The sequence below is a fragment of the Sturnira hondurensis genome, unplaced genomic scaffold, assembly GCF_014824575.4.
Source record: "Sturnira hondurensis isolate 20B ecotype Veracruz unplaced genomic scaffold, ASM1482457v3 Scaffold0024152, whole genome shotgun sequence".
Classification (NCBI taxonomy): domain Eukaryota; kingdom Metazoa; phylum Chordata; class Mammalia; order Chiroptera; family Phyllostomidae; genus Sturnira; species Sturnira hondurensis.
The window spans coordinates 4,825,364-4,852,280 of record NW_028096783.1 but is presented as its reverse complement, the minus strand read 5'-3'; the positions used below and the strand labels follow the sequence as shown (position 1 = coordinate 4,852,280).

General features: G+C 53.0%; 1 protein-coding gene across 1 annotated transcript; it reads left to right on the top strand.

Annotated features, from left to right (window-relative positions):
- On the top strand, window positions 1–26,045 carry ADAMTS15 (ADAM metallopeptidase with thrombospondin type 1 motif 15). Its single transcript, XM_037038249.1, has 8 exons — window positions 1–1,315; window positions 12,670–12,802; window positions 13,302–13,469; window positions 13,704–13,987; window positions 19,298–19,475; window positions 20,875–21,056; window positions 21,165–21,340; window positions 23,403–26,045. The coding sequence occupies exons 1-8, from the start codon at window positions 359–361 to the stop codon at window positions 24,175–24,177; spliced, it is 2,853 nt and encodes a 950-aa protein (XP_036894144.1). The 5' UTR covers window positions 1–358; the 3' UTR covers window positions 24,178–26,045.
- Window positions 26,046–26,917: the final 872 nt, after the last annotated feature.

The window sequence follows — 26,917 nt, the reverse complement described above, 5'->3', positions numbered from 1 at the left end:
CCGACGAGAAGGGGGCCTTTAATAGGCTCGCCCAGCGCCTGGTTTGTGGCGCTGCGAGTGGCTGCGGTTCGGAGAAGCAGTCCGGCACCTCCCTCTAGTTCTCGGCTGCAGATCCTCGTCCTTACACTTGACAGCGATTGCACTTAAGTTCCCGGGGCGCGCTTTGCTTGGGAAGGCACAGGTAGGAGGCGCGGGCTGACGGGCGCACGCTCACTGCTCCGGGAGGAGGAGTCGTCCTCGCCTAGCTCTCCTTTCTGGGAGCTGCGGGCTGCCGGAGCGTCGGTGGTTTCAGTGGCGAGCTGCACAGAGACCGTGCCGGCGGCTGCTCGGATTGCACGGTTGTGCGCTGCCCGGCGCCATGCTTCTGCTGGGCATCCTAACCCTGGCTCTCGCCGGGGGACCCGTTGGTGGCTCAGAGCCAGAGCGGGAGGTCGTGGTGCCCATCCGATTGGACCCGGACATCAACGGCCGCCAGTACTACCGACAGGGTCCTGAGGACCCCGGGGATCAGGGGCTAATTTATCAGATTACAGCGTTTCAGGAGGACTTTTACCTACACCTGACACCAGATGCTCAGTTCCTGGCGCCCGCCTTCGCCACTGAGCATCTGGGTGTTCCCCTCCAGGGGTTCACCAGGAGCTCCCCAGACCTGCGACGGTGCTTTTACTCTGGGGATGTGAACGCCGAGCCGGATTCGTTCGCTGCTGTGAGCTTGTGCGGGGGGCTACGTGGAGCCTTCGGTTACCGAGGCGCCGAGTATGTCATTAGCCCTCTGCCCAACGCCAGCGAGTCCTCAGGGCAGCGCAACAGCCAGGGCGCACACCTCCTCCAGCGCCGGGGCGCCCCTGGCGGGCCTGTCGGAGATCCCACTTCACGATGCGGGGTGGCTTCAGGCTGGAACCCAGCCATTCTACGGGCTTTGGACCCTTACAAGCCTCGGCGGACTGGCTTAGGGGAGAGTCGCAACAGGCGCAGGTCTGGGCGCGCCAAGCGCTTCGTGTCTATCCCGCGGTACGTGGAGACACTGGTGGTGGCGGACGAGTCAATGGTCAAGTTCCATGGCGTGGACTTGGAGCATTATCTCCTGACGCTACTGGCCACTGCGGCGCGACTCTACCGCCATCCCAGCATTCTCAACCCCATCAGCATTGTGGTAGTCAAGGTGCTGCTACTTGGAGACCGCGACTCAGGGCCCAAGATCACCGGCAACGCGGCCTTGACGCTGCGCAACTTCTGTGCCTGGCAGAAGAAACTGAACAAAGTGAGTGACAAGCATGCTGAGTACTGGGACACCGCCATCCTTTTCACCAGGCAGGTAAGTTGAGCTGTCACCTCTCTGGACCCAGATAGCTTCATTTTCTCAGGATCACTGTCCTTAGCTCTCCAAATGCCCTTTGTGCGCCCGGGGTTTAAATTTGGTTGATGTCTTCCAACTCCCACTTTGGATCTTCCGGGGAAAGCCGGCTCCGGTGCTCTGCAGAGCTCGGGCTCACGTGTGTCTGGACGCACGTGGGCGATCGGAGGAGTGCTTGCTCTTTCAGAAGGTGTTGGCCTGGCATGGCCAATCAGCGCCTCCTAGATCTGGCGCCAAGGGGCCGGAACCCAGGAAGTTGCCGCCCAGGAGCTGCAGTTCGTCTCCAAGGCAGATAGGAGGCGCTCTGAGGATGGCGTTGGAGAGGGTGGGGAAAGTCCACCCCTTTCTGTGGGGGCGTCTAAGTCCTTTCAGACACCCAGATTCCCTCCCCCTGCTTGTAGAAGTGGAAGGTAATCCAAACGGCCTAATTAAGCTCCTGGCTACATTTCTCATTGGTAACATGCTCAGTTAACTTCTCTGCTCTGGGCCTGGAACAGCTGGACTGGGAGGGAGGGAATCATTTGGGATGTTCTGTAGGTTGCAGTGAGAGGATAGACTCAAGTACTGGGGTCATTCCCTCTGTTATCGCCGCTTCCCCTGTACCCTTCTGTGCTGGGCCTCTCTTCTATTTGAGGGGCTTCTAGTGCATCCAGAGCAGGCACTGTAGGTGGGACACCTGTTCGGAGCTTGGAGTTTCACCTGGAGCTGAGTTGGGAAGATCTCTTTCGATTTTCCCATGCCCTTGGTGGTGGAGGGTGACCCATTCGCCCTGAGGTATGCTATGAACCGAGCGGGTAAGGTTGCTCAGGACCCCGAATCACTGCGCCTCCTGTGACCTCTCTTGACTGCAGCGCTCCGGCTTCTGGCCCTGGCCGTGTGGAAGTGGTGTGAGCTCGGTAAAGGGCATTTAGAGACCCTAGCTACAAGGTTGGAAAGACACAGAATATTGGGATTGGAAAGCAAATCAGAACAGCATCTGTGCCTTTTGCTGTGGATCTGTGAAAGTTTGGATCTGTAGATGTTGGAGTGATTGGGTGCTGTGAAGTTTTTGGATTCTTGACATTTCTCTGATACAGGAGACTGGGAGGAAAAGGGGCAGTCACATGACCCACTTCCTCTGATTTGGGGGGTTGTGACTTGAATCCGTGCCATGCTCTCATTTTATTTTAACCGCAGCGCTCTGGGGATGGCACGAAATCCATGGTTACCTGTGGGGCTCTGAATCTCCACTGTTTCCAAATGGCCCCTCGAAGCTGGGCTGGCGCACTTGGGGCTGGAGCTGGAGTCTTCCACACTAACCCATTTGGCACAGCTAGTCCCTTCCTGGAGTTGAACTTCCTCCTTTCCCAGCCTTCTCCTCCCACCACCTGGCTTCTCTAGGGAGGTCTTTGGCCTGAGTCTGTTTCCTTGCTCTCATTCTTCCAGTTGAGTTCTATAGAGCTGCCACTGCCCCAGCCCCAGCGAGCGCTGCCTGAGTCACAGGGAAACTAAAGAGGAGGTGGCTTTGACCTCCGCGCACAGGCCAACTCGGCAGTCAGATTGCTGGGGGAAGAAAGCAAAGGCTGAGAACCGGATGTCCAAATGGGCAAAGCAGCTGTTGTTCATCTGCTACCTGGGATGCCCCTGTGGAAGTCACTCGCTGGCTCTGAAGTGCCAGACCTCAGTCTCTGCTGCCTAGTGGCCAGGCTGACTTTTGGAACCAGCCCTTGGAGGAGGACTCCTATTGTGAACATGGGCCATGCCATCAGAAGGACCTGCCTTTTCAAGAAGAAGCCATCAAACAGCATGACAGCTTCTGTTTGTCAGTGGTGTGTGCGAGACCCCCAGGGGGCTTTGTTGACCGTGCATAATGGGTACAAGATGTATGACCGCTTAGGTCAGAAGCAATGAAGTGCAAGATGGGACTTTTAGAAGCTGTCTTTCTCTTAGGCGTCTAGCGGGCAATGCCAGAAAGTGGGGAGGCTGTGTTGGCAGATCCATCCTGCACATATGTGCTTTCTGCTTTATAGTAAACACCGCTCCCTCACCTCCCTGCCAGCACAGACTTCAGAGCCTGCTGCATTCTCAGAGTCTTAGGAATTGCTCATTCCTGAGCTCCCCCGGGAAGGTACAGTATGCGATGAGAACATGCGCGCACAGCTGTGCTTTCTAGACTAAGGCAGATGTGGTCTCCGGGAACCTGGAGGAGCCTCCTGCTGCACTCCGACACAAGAGGGACTTTTGTGTTACTTTGTAACGGTCAGTAGTAATCTTTCCAGCCAGATGTATGAGCTCCTCTGCTTAAATCTGGCTCATAATGTTGGTGCAATCAATGCATTGCAGACTAAAATGTGGCTATACTGTGTATATATAGTTTCTTTGGATAAGAAATTTTTAGAAATGTGCTTGTTTTGTAAATCACCTTTTGTTTATAAGGCATCTGGAAATGATGGGCACCTTTATTATTTTTTACAGATTTTATTTATTTATTTTTAGAGAGAGAGGATGAGAGGGAGAAAGAGAGGGGAAGAAACATCAATGTATGGTTGCCTCTCATGCGCCCCCTACTGGGGACCTGGCCTGCAACCCAGGCACGTGCCTTGACTGGGAATCAAACCGGCCACCCTCTGCTTTGCAGGCTGACACTCAATCCACTGAGCCTCAACATCCAGGGCTGATGGGGACCTTTGGAGTCACCTATTTTTTTTGATTCTCTCAGAGATATGAAAAATGGCTAGTGACTCTTTTAAAACATTTAAAACTATTTTTAAAATCCTCATCTGAGGATATGTTTATTGATTTTAGAGATAGAGGAAGGGAGAGAGAGAGAGATGTGAGAGTGAAACATCTATTGGTTGCCTTTCATATGCATTCTGACGGGGGATTGAACCTGCAACCTAGATATGTGCCCTGACTGAGAATCAAACTCGCGACCTTTTTGGTGCATGGCATGATGCTCCAAGCAGCTGAGCCACCGGCCAGGGCAGTCACTCTTTTCAACTGATCACACTCTAGTGTGGTTTCCACGGTGAGAAAGCAGTTAGGAAAGGGTCAGGCCTTTAGAGCTCCTGGTGCTGGGAGTATCTGAAAGGAGAGCAGTGAGAGCGATGTGACCCGCAGGCACTGGAGCCGGTGCTTCTGACAGTCAGGGTTGCTGTTCATGAGAACAAGTCTGGGCCAGGCCGGGGGAGATGCTGCTGTCCTCTTGGCAGGCAGCGGGAGGGGTGTGGGGCGTTGAAATCAAAACATTGGGAAGACAAGACCCGGGGAGTATCCTGTGCACAGAGGAGAAAAAATTGATCATATGACAAGTATTTTGACAATTGGAGGAGTTTGCTTAAAGATTCAAAGAAAGTTCATGTTCCTGGAGAAAGAGTGTACATCTGATTTTATGAAGCGATCAGCTTTCAGCCTCATAACAGCAGGGTGAGGTCAGTGCAGGATGGGAACCAGGCTTGTGCAGAAACTGAGCCAGGCTTTCTGGATGGACATTCGTTTCTACAGGAGAGAAGTTTCTGAGGCTTCTTGTTGCTTTGGGTGGCAGGAACAGATATGTCATGCTGGGACTCTCTTCTCCCTTCAGGTCAATGCCTCTGCTGTTGGGGTAACCTTGTGATAGACTGGTTTTCATTCATTTACTTGTACGTTCTTTTAACGCTTACGGAGCATCTGTTACTTCCAGGAATTATCCTGGGCTGTGGAGATACAGAGAGTAGTAAGATGGGACCTCTGGCTTCCAGGAATTCACTGCCTGTCAGAGAGTCCAACAAGGAAACAGCTCATTACAATGTGATGTATTAAGTGTCCTAGGGGAGGGAGGCTTGGACCCTCCTCTGTCGGCAGTTAAGTCGGGGGTCATTCTTCTCACACTGGAGCCTGGGAAGCGCTCAGAGGGACAGGTCTCCAGAGCAGCACTGGGGGTGGGAGCTGGTGGGGCTGGGGGAGGGCGCTGGTTGTCTGCCTCGCAGGCGACCTCTCCTCCATTCAACCAGCCGGTCTGCTCTTTGTGACTTTGCCTCCTCAGACTGACTTTGTTTCTTCAGGATTTGTAATTTGTGGGTTTCCGCCTACTTTGGTCCTCCATTTACTTTACTTTTCGGTTGTGCCTAGTCCTGCTTCGTCTCATTCCCTCGTCCGCTTCTCCTCTCCCTGTTTTCCTCCACCCTCTCCTCGACCTCTTTTTGGTGATTGAGGCTCTCTGTCATCTTTCTCTTCTCCTTCATTCACACTCTCTCCTTTCCGAAGCCCTTCTTGAACCTAGGCCTGATGCTTATCTTCTTGTTTGGGCCTTGAGTACTTCTAGGTCTCGGGGAAAGGGGCTATATGGCAGTGGGGTTTAGTGCTCGATAAAAAAGAATAAAGTGATAATATGTATTTTACACATATCTTCCAATACAATAAAAAAAATCACAACTTTGTCAGGATCCTTTTCCAAGTCAAGTTTTGGAAGATGTTAGCAGAGATGGGCGTCTGTAGATTTGGTTTGTAATAGTTTGTACTAAATGGAAACACAGTTCCAGTCATCTGGGGAGGGGAAGGGCGAGGAGGCAGAGAGGATGGCGTGACAGAGGACTGCTCTCCAGTTCCGGGTGATTCCTCTTCTTCCTCCTTTTCATACTGACCCCAAGTAAGTCAGCCAGTGGTAATGTGCACTGAAATCTATTGGTTCTTTTTTTAAAAAAAGAAACACTGGTTTGGTCAGGAAAGCAAATGAAGTCTGTCCCTCCTTCGGTCTTGTTCTTCTCCTTCCTTGGAACATCTCTGCGGTTGTATTGCTCTCGGCACTCACCCTCTCCTCGCCTTGACACCTGGCTTCGGTTGCTTGGCACGAGGGGAAGACCATGGGTTTGGAGTCAGGCAGAGCTGAGTTTGAATCCTATCACTTGCATTTTTATAAACAAACATTGAATGAATTGGCTATTTGATTCATAGACTGAAGATAATGATGACAACACTGGTCCCTGACTTCCTGGCTGTTCCGAGGATGAGCTGCCTGGTCCTCCGGGGTGGGTGCCCAGTTAATGGCAGCTGTTCTCATCACGACCTTAGAAGTCACTGAGGGCAGTGGTGTCCCTTATCCACAGTTTCAGTTACCTGAATCAACTGTGGTCTGAAAGGATTAGATGGAAACTTCCAGAAATAAGCAATTCATACATTTGAAATTGCGCACTGCTCGTCACTTGGTAGCCCTCTGCGTCACCTGGTCGATTGTTGTGCACTGCAGTCCTTGTATTCAAGTCACCCTTGTTTTACTTTGTCACGGCCCCGAGGCGCAGGGGCAGTGATGGTGGGATTCGGTAGCCAACAAGAAGCTTGTAAAGTACTTCCTTTAAGTGAAGAGGTGAGTACAGGACAGTAAGATACTTTGAGAGAGAGAGTCCACATTCATTTAGCTTTTGTTACAGTGTATTGTCATAATTGTACTATTTTATTTTTACTCTCTTACTGTGCCTGAGTTATAAATTAAACTTTATCATGGTTATGTATGGATGGGAAAAAACATAGTATATCTGGAGATTGGTGCTATCCTCGGTTTCAGGCACCCACTTGGGGGGGGGGTCTTGGAACGTCTCCACCACGGATGGGGGTGGGGTGGCTGTAAATGTTTGCTGCTGTTGAATGATTACCTACAGGTACAGGTCCTTTGCCAAACTTTACAGCTGGAATAGGCCTGATTTAAAGCACTCTGTCCCATTCGTTGCCCTTGTGAGTTTGGTTAACACTTGTCTGATGACATTCCTGCTTTTGTGTGGAAGCTGAGGACTCCAGCATTTGCTGACCCTGCTGACCTGTAAACTCCTTTAAGGCAGGACCACATCCTGTCTTCGTAGCCCTCCGGCAGCCCCTGCACAACGCCGTCGATAAGTGCGAGTTCATGGAAGGAGGGCGCTGACACAGTGAAAGGACTACAGGTAGCTATGGGTGCTTAGGAAGCTCACCGCCCTGCCAGGGGATCATTAATCCAACGTTGATTTCAGCTGTCAGGCTGCAGGGTTGGGAGAGGGAGTTTTAGGTTCTTCTGGCATTTCACCTTGGCTCTTTGCCACAGGATTTTCCCTGGAAAAAGGAGGGGCCCCAGTGAGGAGCCAGCAGGCTGGGTACACAGCAAGGATGGGGTCAGGGTGTCAGTGCAGGTGTAGGGCTTGGAGCCAGGGGCTCGCTCGTGCAGGAAGCAGCGTGGACCCTGGTCTAAGAGCACTGGACACTTAATCCAGCCGTGCCTCTCCCACTGGCCCCTCCCCACTCAGAGGTCAGCCTGTGCTCTGTGGGCTTGGGGTATGGGGCAGACACTCTTGCCCTCTTGAGATTCTCCAGCGCATTCATTCTTGGGGTGCATGTGCACCAAAAACAGTTTGTATTTGTGGAATTGCCCAGTTCTGATGCTGTACTGCTTGCATGTCAACCCTCCCTCGGCCCCTCAACTTTCTGCCTAACCCTGGGCTCACTATTTGATCCTGGTCTAGTTGCTTGTATTCTCTGGGTCTTATCTGTAAAATGGGACCTTCTTCTTCTTCTTTAAAGATTTTATTTATTTATTTTTAGAGAGAGAGAAAGGGAGGGACAAGGAGAGGGGGAGAAACACCTGTGTGAGAGAGGAACAACGATCGGTTGCCTCTTGCACACCCTGCAACAGGAGACCTCGCCTGCAACTCAGGCAAGTGCCCCAACCGGGAATCAAACCGGTGACCTTTGCTTTGCGGGATGATGCCCAACCCACTGAGCCACTCCAGTCAGGGCTAAAATGTGACCTTCTAATGGCATCATCTCCCCAAAGCTGTTGTGAGGCTTCAATGAGCTACTGCAAGTAAAACTATTAGAACAGTGTCTGACACAGTAGCAACTCAGGGAATGCAAACTACTCATGTTATATTTGGTGTGCACCCCCTTGTGAACAGGTGATTGCTGGAGAATTGTTTGGTCTTCCTGCAAGCTTTGGGCTCCTCTTCTTCCTCACTGAGGCAATTCTCGGTATTTTGATTACCTCGGCCTCTTGCTATAATATCATATGTACATATTGAGGAGTTTATATTCCAGTGACGCCAAATCTGCTTATAGAAGTCACAGGGCATCCTTAGTCATGTTGCCCAGCACTGTATTGCTAGATTTTTTTTTTCTTCTAACAAAGTAAGGTCCTTGGGGATTACAAACAAGTGGATTTGGGGTTGGGTGAGAAAATACAGTGATGCATGACAGAGACTCGGAGGGGATGAGTTAAAGGGGCAGTACTAATACAAGGCTGGGCGGGTCTCGCCAGTAGTTATGACACCCTGACCAGTGTGGTGCTGTTTGGACAGGGAACACTACTGGCCTTGGTGTCCAAAGGCATGGATTCCCAGTCCCAGTCTGAACTCAGTAGCTTGTGGCCTTGGGTGATTAGTCTGAGTTCACTAAGCCTCTGTCTCCTCATCTGCAGAGGGATGGGATGGCTCTGAAGTTCTGTGAGTATAACAGTGGATGCTGTGACATGGCCATGAACATGGACCTTGAATCCCATGCCAGGAGTTCAATGTCAGCAGGCAGTCGGCTGCCTGAGGACACATGTATCTTCTGCCACATTAAAAAAAATCAAATGCAATGCAATTTGACTGCAATCAAATCAATGCAATTGATATTTTGGGGCTTCTCCTTCCTGCTGGAAAATGTTGAACATCTCAGTGCACGGCAGGCAGTCTGCAGAGGAGAGAGCTCCTGGGAGTGGTGGGTGTGTAGGGAGCAACCTTGGTAAAATGGGCCTGGCCATAGCAAGGTGTTGTTCTTACTTATTTTCACATCGAGGCTCCAGTCTTTTCTTCTAGTGTTTCCTATTTATTTATTTATCCTTACCTAAAGATATATTTATTGATTTCAGAGAGAGAAAGGAGAGAGAGAAAGAGAGAAAGAGAGAGAGAATGAGAGACAGAGAGAGAGAGAGAGAGAGAGAGAGAGGGAGGGAGATGTGAGGGAGAAACAATGATCGGTTGCCTCCTGTATGTGTCCCTACCAGGGATTGAACCCACAGCCTCTGTGTGTGTCCAGACCAGGAATAGAGCCCTCAACCTTTTGGTGTATGGGGCAATGCTCCAACCAACTGAGCTACTGGGCCAGGACACTCCAGTCTTAAATTATTTTATAAAAAGGGACAGTTAGAAAAGAATAATCCAAGAGGATTAGCTCTTGGCCAAGATGATACTTGGGTCATCTGGAACAGCAGCTGCAGCTGCAAAGAGAAATGACAAACGCTCAGAAATAGTGAGGCAGGTAGGGTCTGTGCTGGGACGTGCGTACATTCTCCAGGCCAGGACGGTTTCTGTTTATGGACACAGGAGCCTGAACTGAAGAGGTTAAGGCAGTCTGAGTGCATCTGAGTTCACTCCAGAAGGGTGGAGACACTTAGTGCCATGAAGGAGCCCCCTCGGGGCCTGCACGCTGCCTGCAGGCGTTCACAGCACCGTGGCCCAGTGAGTCTGGAGTGGGAAGAGAGGGGCAGGCAGTCTTGGACCCCAAACAGCCACATTTTTTCTGCAGGAAAGAAACTGGTTACTGTAGGACAGTTGCTCTCAGCTATACCCTGACCCTCAAGAAATTTGCTGGGTCTTTCCTTATTCCTCATGTTTGATCCAGAGAAACTGGGATTTCTTAATGGAAAGAACAGGTTGCTCCTGGCCAGGAACAGCCTGCAGCTGCAAGTCTTTGCTCCATGGAGTGTCCACTTCCCTGAGAGGAAGGAGGCTTTGGCTTAAGGACCTCCCAGCTGCAGCAGTTCCAGGGGCGGCTGGGACTCTGGTCTGAGCTCCCCATCTGCTCCAGTCATTTCTGACGGGCAGTGGAGGGCAGGACTTGGAACTCCTGCCTGGGTGACCTTCACTCTCTGTGAGTGCATTTCATTCTGCACAACACGGGTCTGTGGACAAGGTCATCCTCAGGGTTTTTCCACTTGAAAAGCATATCATCCTCTGTGTTCCTTTTATAACCTAGAAGGCTAAGAGCCCTGGGATTGGGGAGGGACCAGAAGCTTAAGGCCCTGGTAGAGTCTTCGTTCCAGGTGAGAATGGGCCCGTCCCTAGAGTTGGAAACAGGCCCTGGGGAGAGAAGGAACTTGCCCAGAGTCCCACAGCTACTTAGTGTTGGGACCAGGACCAGAATCTGGGCATCTCTCTCCTGTGCCCTCTCTCTCCATAAGGCCGATGGTGACTGCACGTGGCAGCTCAGGGCAGGGTCACCTGCCTGTTCTACAGCCTCTGACTCCCAGGCTAGAATTTTCAGAGGCTACCACCCTGTAGAGTACAGGGACTAGTACAGGGTCCCTGTACTCTAGTGTCCGGGGACACAAAGGCCCATTGCCCACCCCCACCTTCATTATGCCCTGCACGAACCTGCGGGCCCTCCTTCCTCATCTCGGGCCCCTTAGCTGCATCCCCAAGCTGGCCCCTACGACTCAGTTCTGTTTCTCAGCAGTCAGATTTCCTGCAATGCTTGTCAGGTGAGCGTCCCCTCCCAAGTGTTGACAGCGGTTGCCTTCTAGGTTTCAGAATTCCGGGAAAGGAGAATTTCTGGGACAGGGAGCCTTTGGAGTGAGAAGGGAATTTGAAGTTCACCATGTGAGGGCTCCTGGAAGTGGAAGGAGGGCCACAGGCCAGCACAGGACAGTGGATCAGGGCTGTGCATGCGTCTTGCCGGTTGCTGACTAGGGCTTCTGTCTGACCATCCTGGAAGTTCTCTGGCCAGGATAACTTAACGCGTTAGGAGGTGTGACTATGACCTGACCGTGGGAAGCCAGGTTTGACTGCTTAGGTGTTGAACTTCAGAGTGCTTCACATTAAATTTAGCTGATTTTCTGTACTAGTTTTCCTCCTGCGCCCTCTGACTCTGTGAACTGTGTTGTCCGCCTTTCCCCCATATCAGCATGCACCTTCCCACACATACGTGTGCTTGCACACAGCCCTAAAGAGAGCAATGTTGAGAACAGGCCTGTGTGTGTTTCTGCAAACACCATGGCTCCCAGGGGACACGCCCCCCCAACCTCCTCTGGAGTAGTAGCTCAGGAGTTGCTGGGCAGTCAGCTTTGGTGTTTTGGAGAGAGCCCTGGCTGTTCACTTTTACAGACCCTGAGGGCACATTTTTGCTGCAGACTTGAGCCTCCCTGAGCCTCAGCTGCCTTGTCTGAGGGAGGTGGTGGTAACAGCCCTTATTCCAGTGGGGTGTTGTGATGACTCAATAGGATCATGTGTGTGAGGTGTGCGTACAGTGCCAGCATTTAATAAATTGTCACCATGACTACGATCGTGAGTCTCAGCTTCCACTGTTGACAAATAGGTATAATAACACATCTGCCTCCCAAAGTTGTCGTGGGGATGAGATGAGGTGATGCGCGTGGTAGTTTCTGGTGCACTGTAAGTTGCCTTCCACATTCAAGGCAAAGATGCAGAGAGGATGCCAACACCACTGATTCAACTCTGTCTGCTTAAGAGGAGCAGAGTATGAGCAGGTGTCTCATTCCCTTTCCACCTCCTGGGCTTTTCAGGTATCTGGATGCATTGCCGGCCCATGTGCTCAGCAAGGTTTTCGAGACATCCCCGCCAGGAGCCCAGTTTCCTTGCCCTCCCACATCCCCTGGAAGTGTTTCCTGTCCGGTTGCTGCTAGAAGCCCTACCTCCTATTGCGAGTTACATTTCAGTACAAAAAAGAAGGATCCTCCTGCTCAGTCACAATCCGTTCAATTTGTTTTTTCTTCCTAGCACCCAGTGAGCCTGCAGTCCCCTGCAGCTTCTGTAGCAACTAAGCTGTGTTTAGAAAAAGGCTTGTGTCCACCTCATGCTGCCTCCTCCCAACCCAAGGAAGCCAGATCTCAGGCATGGGTGGGTCCTTGGCCAGGGACCCTTTGGCTGAGAGTCTGAGCTTAATTCATGGTTGTCCAAAAGCAGTCACTTAGCCATGAGCGAGGTTGCTCAGAGCTGACTGAATGCAGAACGTACTGGCCTTCCACCCCCACCTGCCTCAGTGAAGCATGCCGGGAGAATCACCCAGCCCAGGGAGTCACCATTCCCTGGTCTGGAAGGCCAACGCTATATAAAGCAATGGCCCTTGTAGTTTAATCTTGTACCTCCTCATTTTCTCCCACAGGACCGCCCTGGATAGGATTGTGAGCCACAGAGCTTTCTCCCTGAGGCCTCTTCCCTCAGCCTGCTCAATTCCATGAATAGCCCCAGAGCCCTCTGGGAAAAAGGGCTGGCTGAAAAGGTGCTGCGTCTGCTTAGGCTTGGAATGGGCATGAGCTAGAATGCTCTTTCTTCCCCTAAGGTTCTTTCTGTTACTGTCTCTAACTTCCGGCTGGCTTCTGTTTATCCTCACCCTGGCAGGACCTGTGTGGAGCTACCACCTGTGACACACTGGGCATGGCTGACGTGGGCACTATGTGTGACCCCAAGAGAAGTTGCTCTGTGATCGAGGATGATGGGCTCCCATCAGCCTTCACCACTGCCCATGAGCTGGGTAAGGCTGGAGGGGGCTCTTGGATGGGGTAGGAGAGCTCCCCTCCCAGGTCTTTCTGGGGTTCCCTGGGTGCTCGGGCTGGGGGTAGACAGATGGACTTGTCTTTGCTTTCTTGTGTCCTGAAGCCTTAGGGATCCTTTCTCAGGGTTAGAGTCTTCCACAGCAATGGTTTTGTTCGATTTTATCTGATGGCCCCGGGTCAGTTGGCTGGTGATACCATCTGAGGACCTATGCAGCCAGAGTGTCTCATCAGTTAGGCGCTGAGAGGAAAATAAGTTACATACCCTGCTGTCCTCAATGATCCCACTGTCTGGTGGATGGGACAGAGAACACAAGACCCTGATCTTAGGGACATCTGCAAAGGAATCTACCCCTGCGTAGAAATGACCCTCCTGAAAGCCACTGACAGGGGCCTCTAGCTTCCCAGCTGACCCTCCTCACAGCCACAGCCACACCCTCTAAACCGCACAGCCCTATGTGTCTTTTTGCCTCACCCCAGGCCATGTGTTCAACATGCCCCATGACAACGTGAAAGTGTGCGAGGAGGTGTTCGGGAAGCTCCAGGCCAACCACATGATGTCCCCAACGCTCATCCAGATCGACCGTACCAACCCCTGGTCAGCCTGCAGCGCGGCCATCATCACCGACTTCCTGGACAGTGGGCATGGTAAGCCAGAGCGACAGAGCGGGAGCATCCACGCTGTCACTGTGGGCGGCACTCGCCACTTCTTTGGACCTGTGCTCTGTTCCCTGGGGTGTGCCTGGCCCCAGAGAGCTGGACTCTGAAGTAGGTCCATTCCATTGCCCCTTGCTTCCTTCTCTCCCTACCCTTCAGCTACTGGGCTGTCCAGGCCTCACCTTCCCCAGCTCATCCCTAATGAATGCCCTGGGCTCTCTGCAGGAGACTGCCTCCTGGACCAACCCAGCAAGCCCGTTGCCCTGCCCGAGGACCTGCCGGGTGCCAGCTACACCCTGAGCCAGCAGTGTGAGCTGGCCTTTGGCGTGGGCTCTAAGCCCTGTCCCTACATGCAGTACTGCACCAAACTGTGGTGCACCGGCAAGGCAAAGGGGCAGATGGTGTGCCAGACACGCCACTTCCCCTGGGCCGATGGCACCAGCTGCGGTGAGGGCAAGTTCTGCCTCAAGGGGACCTGTGTGGAGAGACACAACCTCAATAAGTACCGGGTGAGTGTGTGGAGGGGTGCAGACTCTGGGCCCTCCTCTGGGAACTGGACTCATCCCAGATTTGTTCTGTGACCGTAACTGTATCCCATTGCCGTGCTGCGCCTCTATTTCGCTGTCTGTGGTTCTGTTACCTTCTCAACTCTAAGACGGGAGAGGAGGGTATGGTAGGTGAGGACACTTGGTGAGCCCTTGGGCAGGTAGGAAAGCCCTTCAACCTGAGCGAGGGGTCCCAGCGCTGAGCTCTGCACCTTGGTCTACCTGGGGAGGAGCTCTGGACCCAGAGCTGAACACACTTGAACATTGGAGTTGCTCGCTCACTGGTTCCATCCTTTCCTCCCTCACCTCCCTCTGAGTGCGTGCTGTGCAGGGAGCTGCGGGCCCGAGACGAACAAGGCTCAGAGCTGCAAGGAAGTAGCCCCCTGGGCCAGCCTCAGTAACTCTCCACATCCTCGACCAAATGTTAGTCTCTCGTGCGATGGTTGTTTTCCGAGGCTGAATTATGATGGAACACACTTTATTTTTCCTGAGAAGGAGGAAGAGCAATTAAACCAGAGCAAATCCAAAACTCCAGATACTCTCTGAACATAATAAACACTTTAGGGCTTGGGTTGGGACAGGAAAGGGATTTGCAGTTTCCAAGGCAGGAATAAGAAGTCCCTCCTAGTCTGCCTTCCCCACCCCAGCCCGGCTGCAGGAGGGCTTGGCGTTGGGTTTTGTGTACACAGAAGCAGTGTAATCAAAAAGCATTCTCCCAGCACTTTAGCAATTGCCTTGAGATGGGTGTGGTACAGAATTATGTAAAAATTTTTTTCTGTGTTTTGAGAATACATATTTAACTACACTCTAGCCATTTATTAGGCAACAACCCATTGTGTGCAGGGAGTTGTGTAGGGTCCAGTGGTGGGCGGAAAAGTAAGTAAAAATGGGCCGCACTCAGAGGGCTCACAGGCCAGTGGGGAGACTGGAAATGGAATTGTGGAGAGGTGCGTGTTGCATGTTAAGGCAGAAGTAGGAGCACGTATCACAGGAGAACAGGGGGCAAAAGATTAGTGATCTCTTGAAGGGTCTGAGAAGACTTTGATAGGGGTGGGATTTGAAGAGAGCCCTGAGGGATGAGCAGGCAGAGGTGGAGTGGAGAGGAAGTGAAGTCAGGGAGTGGGAGAGCTGGACGGGTGGGCAGATGAGGGTTTTCTCAGGATCAGCTTTGGGAGGGCGGTTTGGGGCTGGACCCCAGTTGCCTTGACCACCGGCCTGAGGCCTTCAGACTAGAAGGTCCCAACCAAGTGCAGGCCAGTCTGGCCACCTCCTGCTCTCGAGGAGACGAGTCAGGAGGGTAAGGAGATTGGTCAAGAGGATAATGGATGTAAGAAATGTGATCTGAGAAGCACGATCTTTTCACATGCGTTCTAGAATTCTCAGTTCATCAGCAGCAAAATCCACTGTATCCTCAACCTCTTTTATGAACTGTTTCTTCACCAAACTTGTTTCAACTGAAGCCTAGCCCTTCACATAGGACATGGTCCTAAGCGGCCAAGGTCAAACACAAAGCTTCTCTTGGTCCCCCAGGAGAAGCCCTCCCAGGGACCTCAGGGACCTCAGCTGCAAGAATACCACCCTGACCATTCAGGCCCTATTTCCCCAGCCCCTTCTCTGTAGTGTTTGGGCTCCAACAACCCTTCCATCCCATTTGGACCTACAGTCCATTGATCAGGCCATTTTGTCTTTATTCTTCACTCCTCTCATGCCCTTACCAGCCTCTTTACTGAGCTGAGAGTCCATGGCTCCTTGTTCAAGGCACTCCTTCACACATACTGCTGACTCCCATGCCCCCATTCACTTGGATGAGACACCACCTTGGTGGAATTGAGCTCTCTCACCTACTCAGGCTAGAGAAGGACAGGCAGGTGTGCTCACCGGCCTGTTTAAATTCATGACCTGGACACTTGGGTGGGCCCGTGATGCTGCCCACGGGTAATATCATAGGTTAATTCTCCAGTTCACTCACTCTCCCAACCTCCTAAACTATTATTTTACACTGTCACCCCTCTCTTCCTATTACCAAATGCTCCTTCCTCATGTTCACATTTGCCAGGGACATTTCTCCCTATTTCGCTAGGAAAAAAGAAGCAATAAAATAATCAACAGAACTTCCACCAACTCCCACTGCTACGTCCACCATCTGCCCTGCTTCTGTGCCCATATTCTCTCCTTTGTCTCCTTGAGGATGGCACAGTCTTATCGGAGGCCAGCCTTTGTGCTTTGCGCTGGCCTACGGTCCCCTGTCATCCATTCCAGGAAAGCACTCCATCAATTCTCCTCTCTCCCGCAGTATCAGATTTCCCCATCTTGAGTCGAATCGTTCCCGTCAGGGTGCAAACTCACTGTAACTTTTCTGTCTTACATAAAACTTCTCACGGTCCTATGTCCTCTGCATAGACTGCCACTGATTGCTCTGACTCCCTTTATGGCGGAGTTCCTCGAAAGAGTTGTATAAACTTGTTCTAATTCCTGTCTTGGCATTTTTCTCTGGAGTCCATTCCAACCGGGGTCTCATTCCCACCATCCCTCCAGAGTAGCTCAGTAAGGCCGTGAAGCGGCCTCCGCATGGCTGAAGTCAGCGGTGAGGCGCTCCTCCCATTGTCTGCTCTGTCGGCAGTGCGTTTGCACGTTGACCCTCTCTTCCCTGGGAAGACGACTTCGCGTCTCTTGGTTCCCTCCTCTCTGACAGGCTGCCCCTTCCCAGCCTCCTCCACCAATTCCTCCTTGTGTTCTCATGTTTCCAGTGTGGGAGAGCTCAAAGATTTCTTCCTCACCCTCCTCACTGTTCACACTAACTTCTTGGGTGATTCATCTAGACCATTGGCTTTAATCACTATATTTCTACATCAAAGATTCCCAAACTTGTATGTCCAGCACAGACCTCTCTCCTAAACTACAGACCTGAGTGCCCCACTGAGTCCTGACAGCTCAAGGCAGATAACAAATAAACATCATAAACACATCTGGGAAACCGAGCTCCCAGGAGGGAGGTTTATTTCCCCTAAACCTCCTTTGGTGACTCCATCTTCCAGTTGCTTGTGCCAACACCACTTTTCTCTCACCTTCCATCCAGTACCTCAGCAGTTCCTGTTCACTCTGTTTGCAAAATAGATGCAGGTTTGAACTGCTTCTCATCAGCTCATCTGCTGTAACCCTGGTCCAAGCCTCTATCACATCTTCCTTGGGGTATTGTGTTTGCTCCCCAACTGAGTTGCTTGCTTGCTTCTGATCTCACTCCTTACACACAACTTCCACCACAGCAGCCAGAGGGGTCCTTTAAAATGTAAGTCGGGTCCACTGCTGGGGCTTTACTCATCTCTCAGAAGGAGTGAGCCCTACCCTGACCAGGTAGCTTTGTTGATTAAAGTGTCATTCTAATATGCCAAGGCTGTGGGTTCGATCCCTGGTCAGGACACATACAAGAATCATCCAATAAATGCATAGATAAGTAGAACAAAAAATCGATGTCTTTCTCTCTCTTTCTTAAAAATCAGTTAAAAAGTAAGAATGAGTGAGCCCTCACTCTCCCTCCATCTCCTGCTTCACTCACTCTTGTGACCCTGGAGAACTCCAGAAACCTCCCTCCTCCAGGTCTTCGCATCCACCCTCTCTGCATGGAATGTTCTTTCCTTAGTATCTGCACAGTTCCTTCCTGTATGTCCATTAGGCCACTGCAGAAATGTCACCTTGTACTGAGGCTCTGTGACCCCTTACAATACTGAGCACCCCAACTCAGAGGCCCTTTCCATCTCCCCCTCCACCTGCCTTTAACCCCGCCTGACACTATGTGTACAGGCTTATTTCTACTGTCCTCCTTGTCCTGCTGCGGTGCAGTCGCTTTGAGGACACAGACTTGCTGCACGTGGGGTCAGGCATGTAGTAGGAACTCAACAAATACTTGGTGGATGAACGAGTGAATGGCACGTGGGAGGAGCATGATGCATGTGTCCTGTGGGAATGGGTAGGGAGAAGTGAGGCCGGGCAGAAACCCCGCAGCACCATCTCAGGAGCCACAGGACCGAGGTTAAGCACTGCAGAGATATGAGACGACAAGGCCCAGTCCCAGACTCCTCCAACCTTTCCCAGGTCCTTGCTGACCGAGGGCAGCTTCTGTGGCAGGACGGGGACAAAACCCACGTTGCCAGGCACTGAGTGGGGAGCAGATGGAAAGAGCGAGCGTCGAGGACTCTCTTAGAAGCAGAAGGGTGGACTGTGGTGAGGCACCATTTTGAGGGGAAGGCGGGGCTGAGGGAAAGTGATTTTTTACAGGGTGAGACAGACATGTTGACACAATGAAACCAGAACTACCTGACAGAAGGACAGATAGCATAAATAGGCTGAATATACAAACTCCGGTGTTTGCATTGCATGCAGCCAGCCCCTGATTAGCTCCATGTGGATTAGTGGTTTTGGATGATCTGTGACAACGTTTTAATCCCAGGCTCGTACAGCGGGGCTGATTCCTTTATTGCCCAACTGATGCGTGCTTGGGGGATAAAAACTCACTTTACTGTCATCATAAGAAAAACATAATGAAGACTATAAATTTTCTATCCCCTCTCCGCCCTCTTAAAAAATAAGACAACACTGCATCATTCACCCCGAAGCCAAATGGAGTTTTAAGATTGCCTAATAGTTTCATGTCTATCTCCTTTTAGCTCAAACATTAGAACTGCTTATAGTGAAACTTTTTCAAATTCCGCCCCCCGTGGAGGTGAAGATCAGTCCGGTTTGGTGAAAAGCCCGAATTATTAAACATTTATAGACACAAATACTCAGACCTCTGTGGCTTCCTGGCAGGGCTGGCCACTGGCCACGCCTTAGATTTAGGGACTTACACGTGCACTAGCACTCTGAAAGGAGGAGCTTCCCACTCCTGCTCGGCAAGCACCGTGCTAGGAATTTTCTTTCTCACTGTATCATGTATATCTTCTGTCTGACCACACACCTGAGGACTGGGGGCCCCGTTTTTGCAGATGAAGGACCTGGAACTTAGAAGATTGCAGCATTTGGCTTGTCTGACTTCACAGCCCAAGAGGCCTCTCTTCCGAGTGGCCTCACTGGTTCCTGGGAGGAGTTGGCATCTGCTGATTAATAGGTTGAAGTGTTGTGTGGGCCTTGTGCATGCTGATCGTTCGCTTGTTGTTTTTTCCCTGGAGATACCAAGTGGACTTGGTTCTGGGGGGTGGGCCCCTGGAGGCTCTTCTGCAGGCTCAGGGTGTGGGCGTGGCACCCTGATCCCACAGGAGGGTAACAGGCGCTCCCTCACAGGTAGATGGCTCCTGGGCCAGATGGGAGCCCTACGGCCGGTGCTCGCGCACCTGCGGCGGTGGAGTGCAGCTGGCCCGGAGGCAGTGCAGCGGCCCCACCCCAGCCAACGGCGGCAAGTACTGCGAAGGGGTGAGGGTGAAATACCGATCTTGCAACCTGGAGCCCTGCCCCAGCTCAGGTGAGGAGGGAGGGCAGCGGTGGCTTTTGCCTGGGGAAGGCCAGGCTGGTGGTCACAGCCCCCACTCTGGGTAATTCATGGCCACGGATGTATAGAATCAAGATTCTGTGCCTGAGGACAGAGCCTGGGAGTGCACAGGTATGCGTTCCTTTCACGATAACTTCTCAGTCTACTCACTTGGCAAGGATGCTTCCTTCCAGATAGTTGACTGGAGGCCAAGGGCCCAAGGGGATGGAGTCCCCTGTTAGGCACTCCCAAGCCCATCTTCAGGAGCAGGAATTCATTGGGTTGTCCAGGGCCCATGACCTTGGGTGGGAACAAAATTACATCTCTATTTTTAATGACCTTTTTTAAATGCAGAATTCTGAATTTCCTTCAATTAGAAATTTAGTATTTTTAAAAAGATTTTATTTATTTATTTATTTTTAGATAGGGGGAAAGGAAGGAGAGAGGGGGAGAATCAATAATCTGTGGTTGCCTCTTGTGCGCCCCCTGCTGGGAACTGGCCTGCAACCCAGGCATGTGCCCTGACTGAGAATCAAACCAGCGACCCTTTGGTTCACAAGCCCATGCTCAATTCACTGAGCCACACCAGCCAGGGCACAAATTTGATTTTAAATTCGATTAACCATTCTAGCCTTTAGTTTCCATATCTCTAAAATGGAAATTTAGTAGTAGCAGTACCTGTGACTTTGTCACCAGTAGAAATCATGGAAATTTCATATTATAGTTTAGTTGTCACAGATTTCTCAAGACACCACTTGTACTCGTCACTGCTTCACAATTACAGTGGTTATAGACTCCTTATTGAGTCCTGTTATTTGTATTAACAAGGAAGCACAGAACATCACAAACATGTTTCAGAATGCACTGGTAATTGTATGTGGATATAATTGGTATTCTTTGTAACCTAAGTAATTATTTTGTACATTTGATAACATTCTGAAAATAGTTTCGACTGCCTCAGGGTTCTGTAGCAGGGGCATAGGAGGCAGAGCTCAGGCGGTAATGCTGCTCACCTCCCACTGTGCCGCCCGGTTCCTAACAGGCCACGGACCGGACTGACACCGGTCCACAGCCCGAGGAGAGCCCTGTTCTATTGCGCAAAGGACTAGGATACCTATGAAACCTGGCTTTCAGGCCAGATTCCTGGAGAAGGTGGCACAGTGCCTGGGAGATGCCGTATCATCTGTGCCCTGCGTCCTGTGGTCCCTGAGTCCTGTGGTCCCAGCCTGATTTGGTCCTCTGAGATGGGGTGGCTTCAGTGCTCAGGATCATTCAGCTGAGGGTGGGGAGGAGCTGTTTAGAGCCCCGGGAGGTGAGAACCAGGAGGGCTCTTTACTTTGCCCTCCCTTCGGCCCCTCCCTTTAGCTTTCTGCATGTGCTTTCTCCTCCGCAGCCTCTGGCAAGAGCTTCCGGGAGGAACAATGTGAGGCCTTCAACGGCTACAACCACAGCACCAACCGGCTCACCCTCACTGTGGCCTGGGTGCCCAAGTACTCAGGGGTGTCTCCCCAGGACAAGTGCAAGCTCATTTGCCGCGCCAACGGCACCGGTTACTTCTACGTGCTGGCACCCAAGGTGAGCAAGCCTGGGTCAGGAGGTCAGAGGAGGTTCCAGATCTTCTTCAGAGGAGCATCCCGTTGAACTGCCCCTCTCTCCTCTTCTCCCCCTGCGGGGCTGCTGCAGGTGGTGGACGGTACACTGTGCACCCCTGACTCGACCTCAGTCTGCGTCCAGGGCAAGTGCATCAAGGCTGGCTGCGATGGGAAGCTGGGCTCCAAGCGGAAGTTTGACAAATGTGGGGTGTGCGGGGGAGACAACAAGAGCTGTAAGAAGGTGATGGGACTCTTCACCAAGCCCATGTGAGTTCTGGGCCCTGGAGGGTGTGGCTGGGGTGCAGGGGAGATGAGGCGGTGGGGTGAGTGGCCGTGTGCCAGGCACTGGAGGTTTGTGTTCAGTTGGAGTAAATGTCAGATCCTGGCCAGTACCCTTGCTGTGGAGACCACTCGCATTCTTCTAAGAGTATGACATCCATCTATCCATCCATTCATTCATTCAGCAAACAAAGAGGAGGCTCAAGGAGGACGGCCCTCAGCAGGAGGTGCTATTCTGGGAGACGGCAGAGAGCTGTCAGGGTCCATGTGGAGTCCTAGGCTAAGACGGACCTGGGTTCAAATTTCAGTTCCCAATGTTCTGGGTGGCTTTGGGCAAGTGACACAGTCTCTCTTTTGTTTTCATCCTCAACCGAGGACATACTTACTAATCTGAGAGAGAGAGAGAGAGAGAGAGAGGAAGGGAGAGAGAAGAGGAGGGAGAGAAACTGATGTAAGAGAGAAACATTGATCAGTTGCCTCTCTCATGTGCCCTGACCAGGGACAGAACCCACAACCCAGGCATGTGCCCTGACTGGGAAATGGGTTTATGGGACGATGCTCCAACCAACTGAGCCACACCTGGCCTGGGCAGTCTCTAGAATCGTAGACTTCTTCACTTATAAAGCGGGCATGTCACTAATATAGTTCATATAATGCTATTGTTGAGAATTAAGGGAGGAATCCAAGTAAGATGCTTAGCATACTACCTGGTGCATAGTAAATGCTCACTAAATGTTTGTGATGATGATAACAAAATGTAACTGCACTGGAGGCAAAATGTGACAGCCTCCCCCTGTCCCTGAGCTGAAGCGCTGGCCTTGAAGACCAGGTCAAGGTGAGAATGGCACTGACTGTAGGGAGAGGCAGGGCAGGAGGCTGGGACTGAAGGAAGCCCTCTTTGTGGGAGGTCTGTGCTGGGACCAGCTGAGGAGGTGTCTCTGGGCCCCTGCCATTCCCAACCTGGAGCCTGCGGCTCCCTCCCCAGCTTGAGCTCTCTGAGGTCCGGCATGTTCCCTTTCGTTCTCCGGAGGCGTGTGCTCCTCTGAGAGTCCTGACCCATGTCTGGGAGCAGCTGTGCCAGGCAGAGTCCCTGGGGATCTCATTGGAGGGGCAGGTATGGTTGGCTCTGAACATTTGGGAGTCCAGGTGCTGACGATGGCTGGCCAGGAGCCTCAGCTACATGTCCCCCCTGCCCAGACACAGGGCCCTAGGTGGGCACCTTCTCTGGTCACTTGGATGCAGCAGGCCCTTGGTGTGCTAGGCTGTCCTTCACCGGGATCTGCAGGGGGCAAGGGGCAAGTGAAGAGTGAGAGGTTAACACCTCCAGACTTGTTTCGCTGGTGAAATGACAAGGGGTCCTTTCATAGACTGTTGGAACTGGAAGGGGCCTTTGATGTCATCTAGTTTAACCTGCTCATTGTGTGCATGAGGATGCTGGAACCCAGAGAGACTGACTTTCTTAAAGACGCCAGGAAGTTGGGGTCCCAGGCAAGGCTTGATCCTGGTCCCTGGCTTCAGAGCAGTGTGCGCCTCTGCACTGAGGCACCAGCCTGGGACTCTGGGCCGGCAGCCTGGCTCCCTCCCCCTTCCCACCCCTCCCCCTCACAGATATCCATGGCGTGCCTAGTCTATGCCTGGTGCTAAGCTTCACGCTTTGTGTGCTGTAGCTCATTTCATCCTAATCACTGTACCACGAGGTTTGTGTGACTGTGACCTCTAAGTGAGTTATCTAAGGCCAAGGCTAAGGGTGTGGTAGGCATCCTTCAGGCTCCACCCTTCTGAGGTCAGTCAGACGCTGGAATTGACCAAAGTGTCATTGTGTCGAAGGGAAAAAGACCAGGAGGTGACATGGTGGGTGTGTTTAGTTCGAGGTGATCTGAAGACAGTCCCCTCCATCTCGCAGCTTGTCACCTCCGTGCCCCCCGGGACTGAGGTGGGGCAGCCGGGTCAGTCTGTGGTGTTCTTGCCGTCCTCCTGGCCCTCCCCTTGGGTGGGATCGAGGTCTTGCTGTCCAGGCACCTGTCTAAGGCCCCTCCCCTTCCCACTGCAGGCACGGCTACAACTTCGTTGTGGCCATCCCCGCCGGTGCCTCCAGCATTGACATCCGCCAGCGGGGCTACAAGGGGCTTGTTGGTGATGACAACTACCTGGCCCTGAAGAACAGCCAGGGCAAGTACCTGCTCAACGGGCATTTCGTGGTGTCACCCATGGAGAGGGACCTGGTGGTGAAGGGCAGCGTGCTGCGCTACAGCGGCACGGGCATGGCGGTGGAGAGCCTGCAGGCGTCCCGGCCCATCCTGGAGCCCCTGACCGTGGAGGTCCTCTCTGTGGGGAAGATGACGCCCCCGCGGGTCCGCTATTCCTTCTACCTGCCCAAAGAGCCCTGGGAGGACAAGCCCTCCCACCCCAAGGACCCCCGGGGCCCCGCTGTGCTCCACAACAGTGTCCTCAGCCTCTCCAATCAAGTGGAGCAGCCCGAGGACAGACCCGCAGCACGTTGGGTGGCAGGCAGCTGGGGGCCGTGCTCTGCGAGCTGTGGCAGTGGCCTGCAGAAGCGGGCAGTGGTCTGTCGTGGTGCCCTGGGGCAGCGCACAGTGTCTGCCTGCAACTCGACCCATCGCCCGGTGGAGACGCGCACCTGTGGGGACCCTTGCCCTACCTGGGAGCTTGGGACCTGGTCGCCCTGCTCTAAGAGCTGTGGCAGGGGATTTAAGAGGCGTCCACTCAAGTGTTTGGGCCACGGAGGGCGGCTGCTGGCCCGGGACCAGTGCAACCTGCGTCAGAAGCCCCAAGAACTGGACTTCTGCATCTTGAGGCCATGCTGAATAGGACCATCCCTTTCTCCTTCTCACTGTCCACCCCATGGGTGCTGCCAGTTCTCTGGCCAGCTGGAGCTGTGGGCACAGGGCAGTGGCCAGGGGCCCATGCTGTGATGTCACCACATCCAGGGACTAGGATCATGGGTGGGAGCGAGCGGTTCTCTCCTCCTTCCTGGCCTGGGCAGGGAGCTAAGTCACTAACGCACAGTCTACCTCATACCTGGCTCTTCTGAGGCCCAGTCTTGGGGAGAGGCTGAGAGGTGTGGGTGCTGGGCAAGAAGGTGCTGGGGTCCAGTTGCCAAGAGACCTGGATGATGGGCACTCCCAGGCAGCACTTCAGGGACCTTGGCCCCCATAAGGGAGGCCGTAGGCTGCTGGAAGAGCCATGGCCCAGCAGCTGGGCACCCTTAGGTGGCCCCGGGGGCTCTGAGCCGTCTCTGAACAAGGTGCTTTTAGCCCACATTCCCTTTCTGACGGACACGGACTGAACAATAAAAATGGGCTGGAGTGAGCAGAAACTGAGGGCAGAATGGAGCGAGGTAGGCCTGTGGCCCGGGCCAGTCTTTTTGGGAAGAGCTGGATGCACAGGGGTAGTCCTGAGTCTCCTCATCTTCCTTCTATCCTTGGCCCCCCATTATAGAGACACCACTTCTCCCCGTGTCACTCAGGACGCCAGACTAGTGGGAGGGCTTTCACACAGGTGTGCTCTGAGGCTCTGCAGTGGAGGGAGGAAGTCAATAGGGAGCCTGTTGTTTTCTTTAAGAGGGATCCGACCATTCAAAAAATGCCGAGACTTGTAAGGGAGGTGGATCCTGGGGCTGAGGGAGGGAGTTGGGGAGATCCAGAGGGCTCTGCTGTCACTGGGGCTCCAGGATAGGGAGCAGGAGGCCCCAGTTCTGATGGCTTCCCCCTCCAGGGAGGCAGATATGAGCCAGGCTGACACCTTAGGCTCTGCATCATCTCAGAGATCCTTCAAAGTGGGCAAGGCCGTGCCCATTAAGAGGATATGGGATGTGCCCAGGAGGGCTGGGCTGGGCGCTGAAAACCCACATGCTGGTCTTCATCTGGACAGCTCCACGCGGTCTGGCCTTGGGCACGTCGCGTTGCATCCCAGGCTGTGGTTTCTGCAGTTGCAAAACGGGGTGCACGATTTGCTACCTCAGGCTGTGCTCTCTGGAAACCTACCCTGCCCCTCCCCCAGGGCAGTGGTGTCCTGGTGCTCCCCAAGGCCTCGGCTGTCATCCTCTGAGACTGAGCCATCCAGACACAAAGACTAGCTTGGGTGCCCGGCCTTCTGCTCCCCACGGCCTGGCCATGCACTGCAGCTCTGCAAACAAAGACAGGCCCTGTTTCTTCAGGTGCTTTGGAAGCTGGTTTTAGGAGAGCCAAGAATCTGTCCCTTGACCCAGGGGCCCTTGATAACCACCAGTGGGGACTGCTACAGACCTGTCTTATCTTGGAAATGTCTTAGGGGCATAGAAACCAGGCCATTTCCTAGAGATCCAAGTGGGAAGATGTTTGGGGTTGAAGATTCTTCGGCCCAGGAAGGTACTGCTTGAGGGCTCAGCTGCCCCAGAATGTACATTCAAGATTCTGCTTCTGAGTGTAGGAAACGTGTCCCGGACTTCAATGAGGGGGGCATCAGGGCAAGTGTCTTTTATTTGGTTTCCCCTAAGAGTCGGAATCCACCAAGCAGCCAGCCAGCCAGGTGGGCCTCCGGGGTGGTGTTCTCAAGCCAGTCGGACCCTGGGCTGAGCCCATGGGCAGAGCCCCCACAATGGGGCAGCATGCAGACCCCACTAGTGGACGACAGCACTGCACCCGACGCTTGGTGCCCCCATCCTTGGCGAGGAGAGGGTGGCGCGGGGGCTGTGTGGAAGGGGTGGGGAGTGGGTGGGTGGGAGGGGAGCTGCCGTCAGCGGGTGCTTGGCCTGCTGGGGGAGTAGTTTTACAAATCACTTCAAGGAGGGACGACCGACCTTGTCCCTGACACAAGCTGGTCTCGATGCTCTTTTCTGTTGTGATGTTTTTCTCTTTCCTTTCCTTTTTTTCCTTTTAAAAGAAGTATGACCAAGACAACTTGGGAGGTTTGTCTCGTCTTTGACCATTTCACTACTCCAACCATGCCCTCTGAGGCTGAGCAGAGAGAAGCCTCAAGGCACAGGTTTCTAGTGAGGGAACAAAAAGTTAAGGTGGCATCTCATGTGTCATGGAAGAAGAGGAACGCCCTGGAGGCTCCAGCAGCTTCTTCGGTGGGGTGTGGACCAGAAAGGATCTGGACTCAGGAGCCCTCCCCCCACTCTGCGCGTCATGCGCACTGACTGGAGGAGCCTGAGCTTAGGGGCCTTGCCAGGCTGGAGTGGGGCATCGGGGGAGCCGGGGGAGCCGGGACAGGGGAGAGGCTGGAGCGTGTCCTGCCTGGCGGGGGCTCCGAAAGGCACGAGGCACTGCCCTATAGGGAGCGCCCCTCTGGTGTCTGGTTCTTTTGCATTCCACGCTGCAGAAGGGTGGAAGGGCCTGGGTACTGGCTGGGCAGTGTATACTGTGTATACACGGGGGCTGGCTGCTGCGGGGACGACGGCCTGCTCTAATAAAAGCTGTAAGTATTTAAAATCTGTGTGCTGCCTCTGTGAGTTCACCTTGTCTACAAACACCTTCCCCACTTCCACAGAACACCTGTCCCGTGCTGGCCGCAGGGCTAGGGGCTGTGCTATATAACAGGGACGAGGACAGACATGACCCGCAC

Coding starts and splice junctions, on each gene's coding strand:
- ADAMTS15 (XM_037038249.1), top strand. CDS start 359: ATGCTTCTGCTGGGCATCCTAACCCTGGCTCTCGCCGGGGGACCCGTT. Junction 13,470..13,703: donor CTTCCTGGACAGTGGGCATG/GTAAGCCAGAGC, acceptor GGCTCTCTGCAG/GAGACTGCCTCCTGGACCAA. Junction 21,341..23,402: donor GGACTCTTCACCAAGCCCAT/GTGAGTTCTGGG, acceptor TTCCCACTGCAG/GCACGGCTACAACTTCGTTG.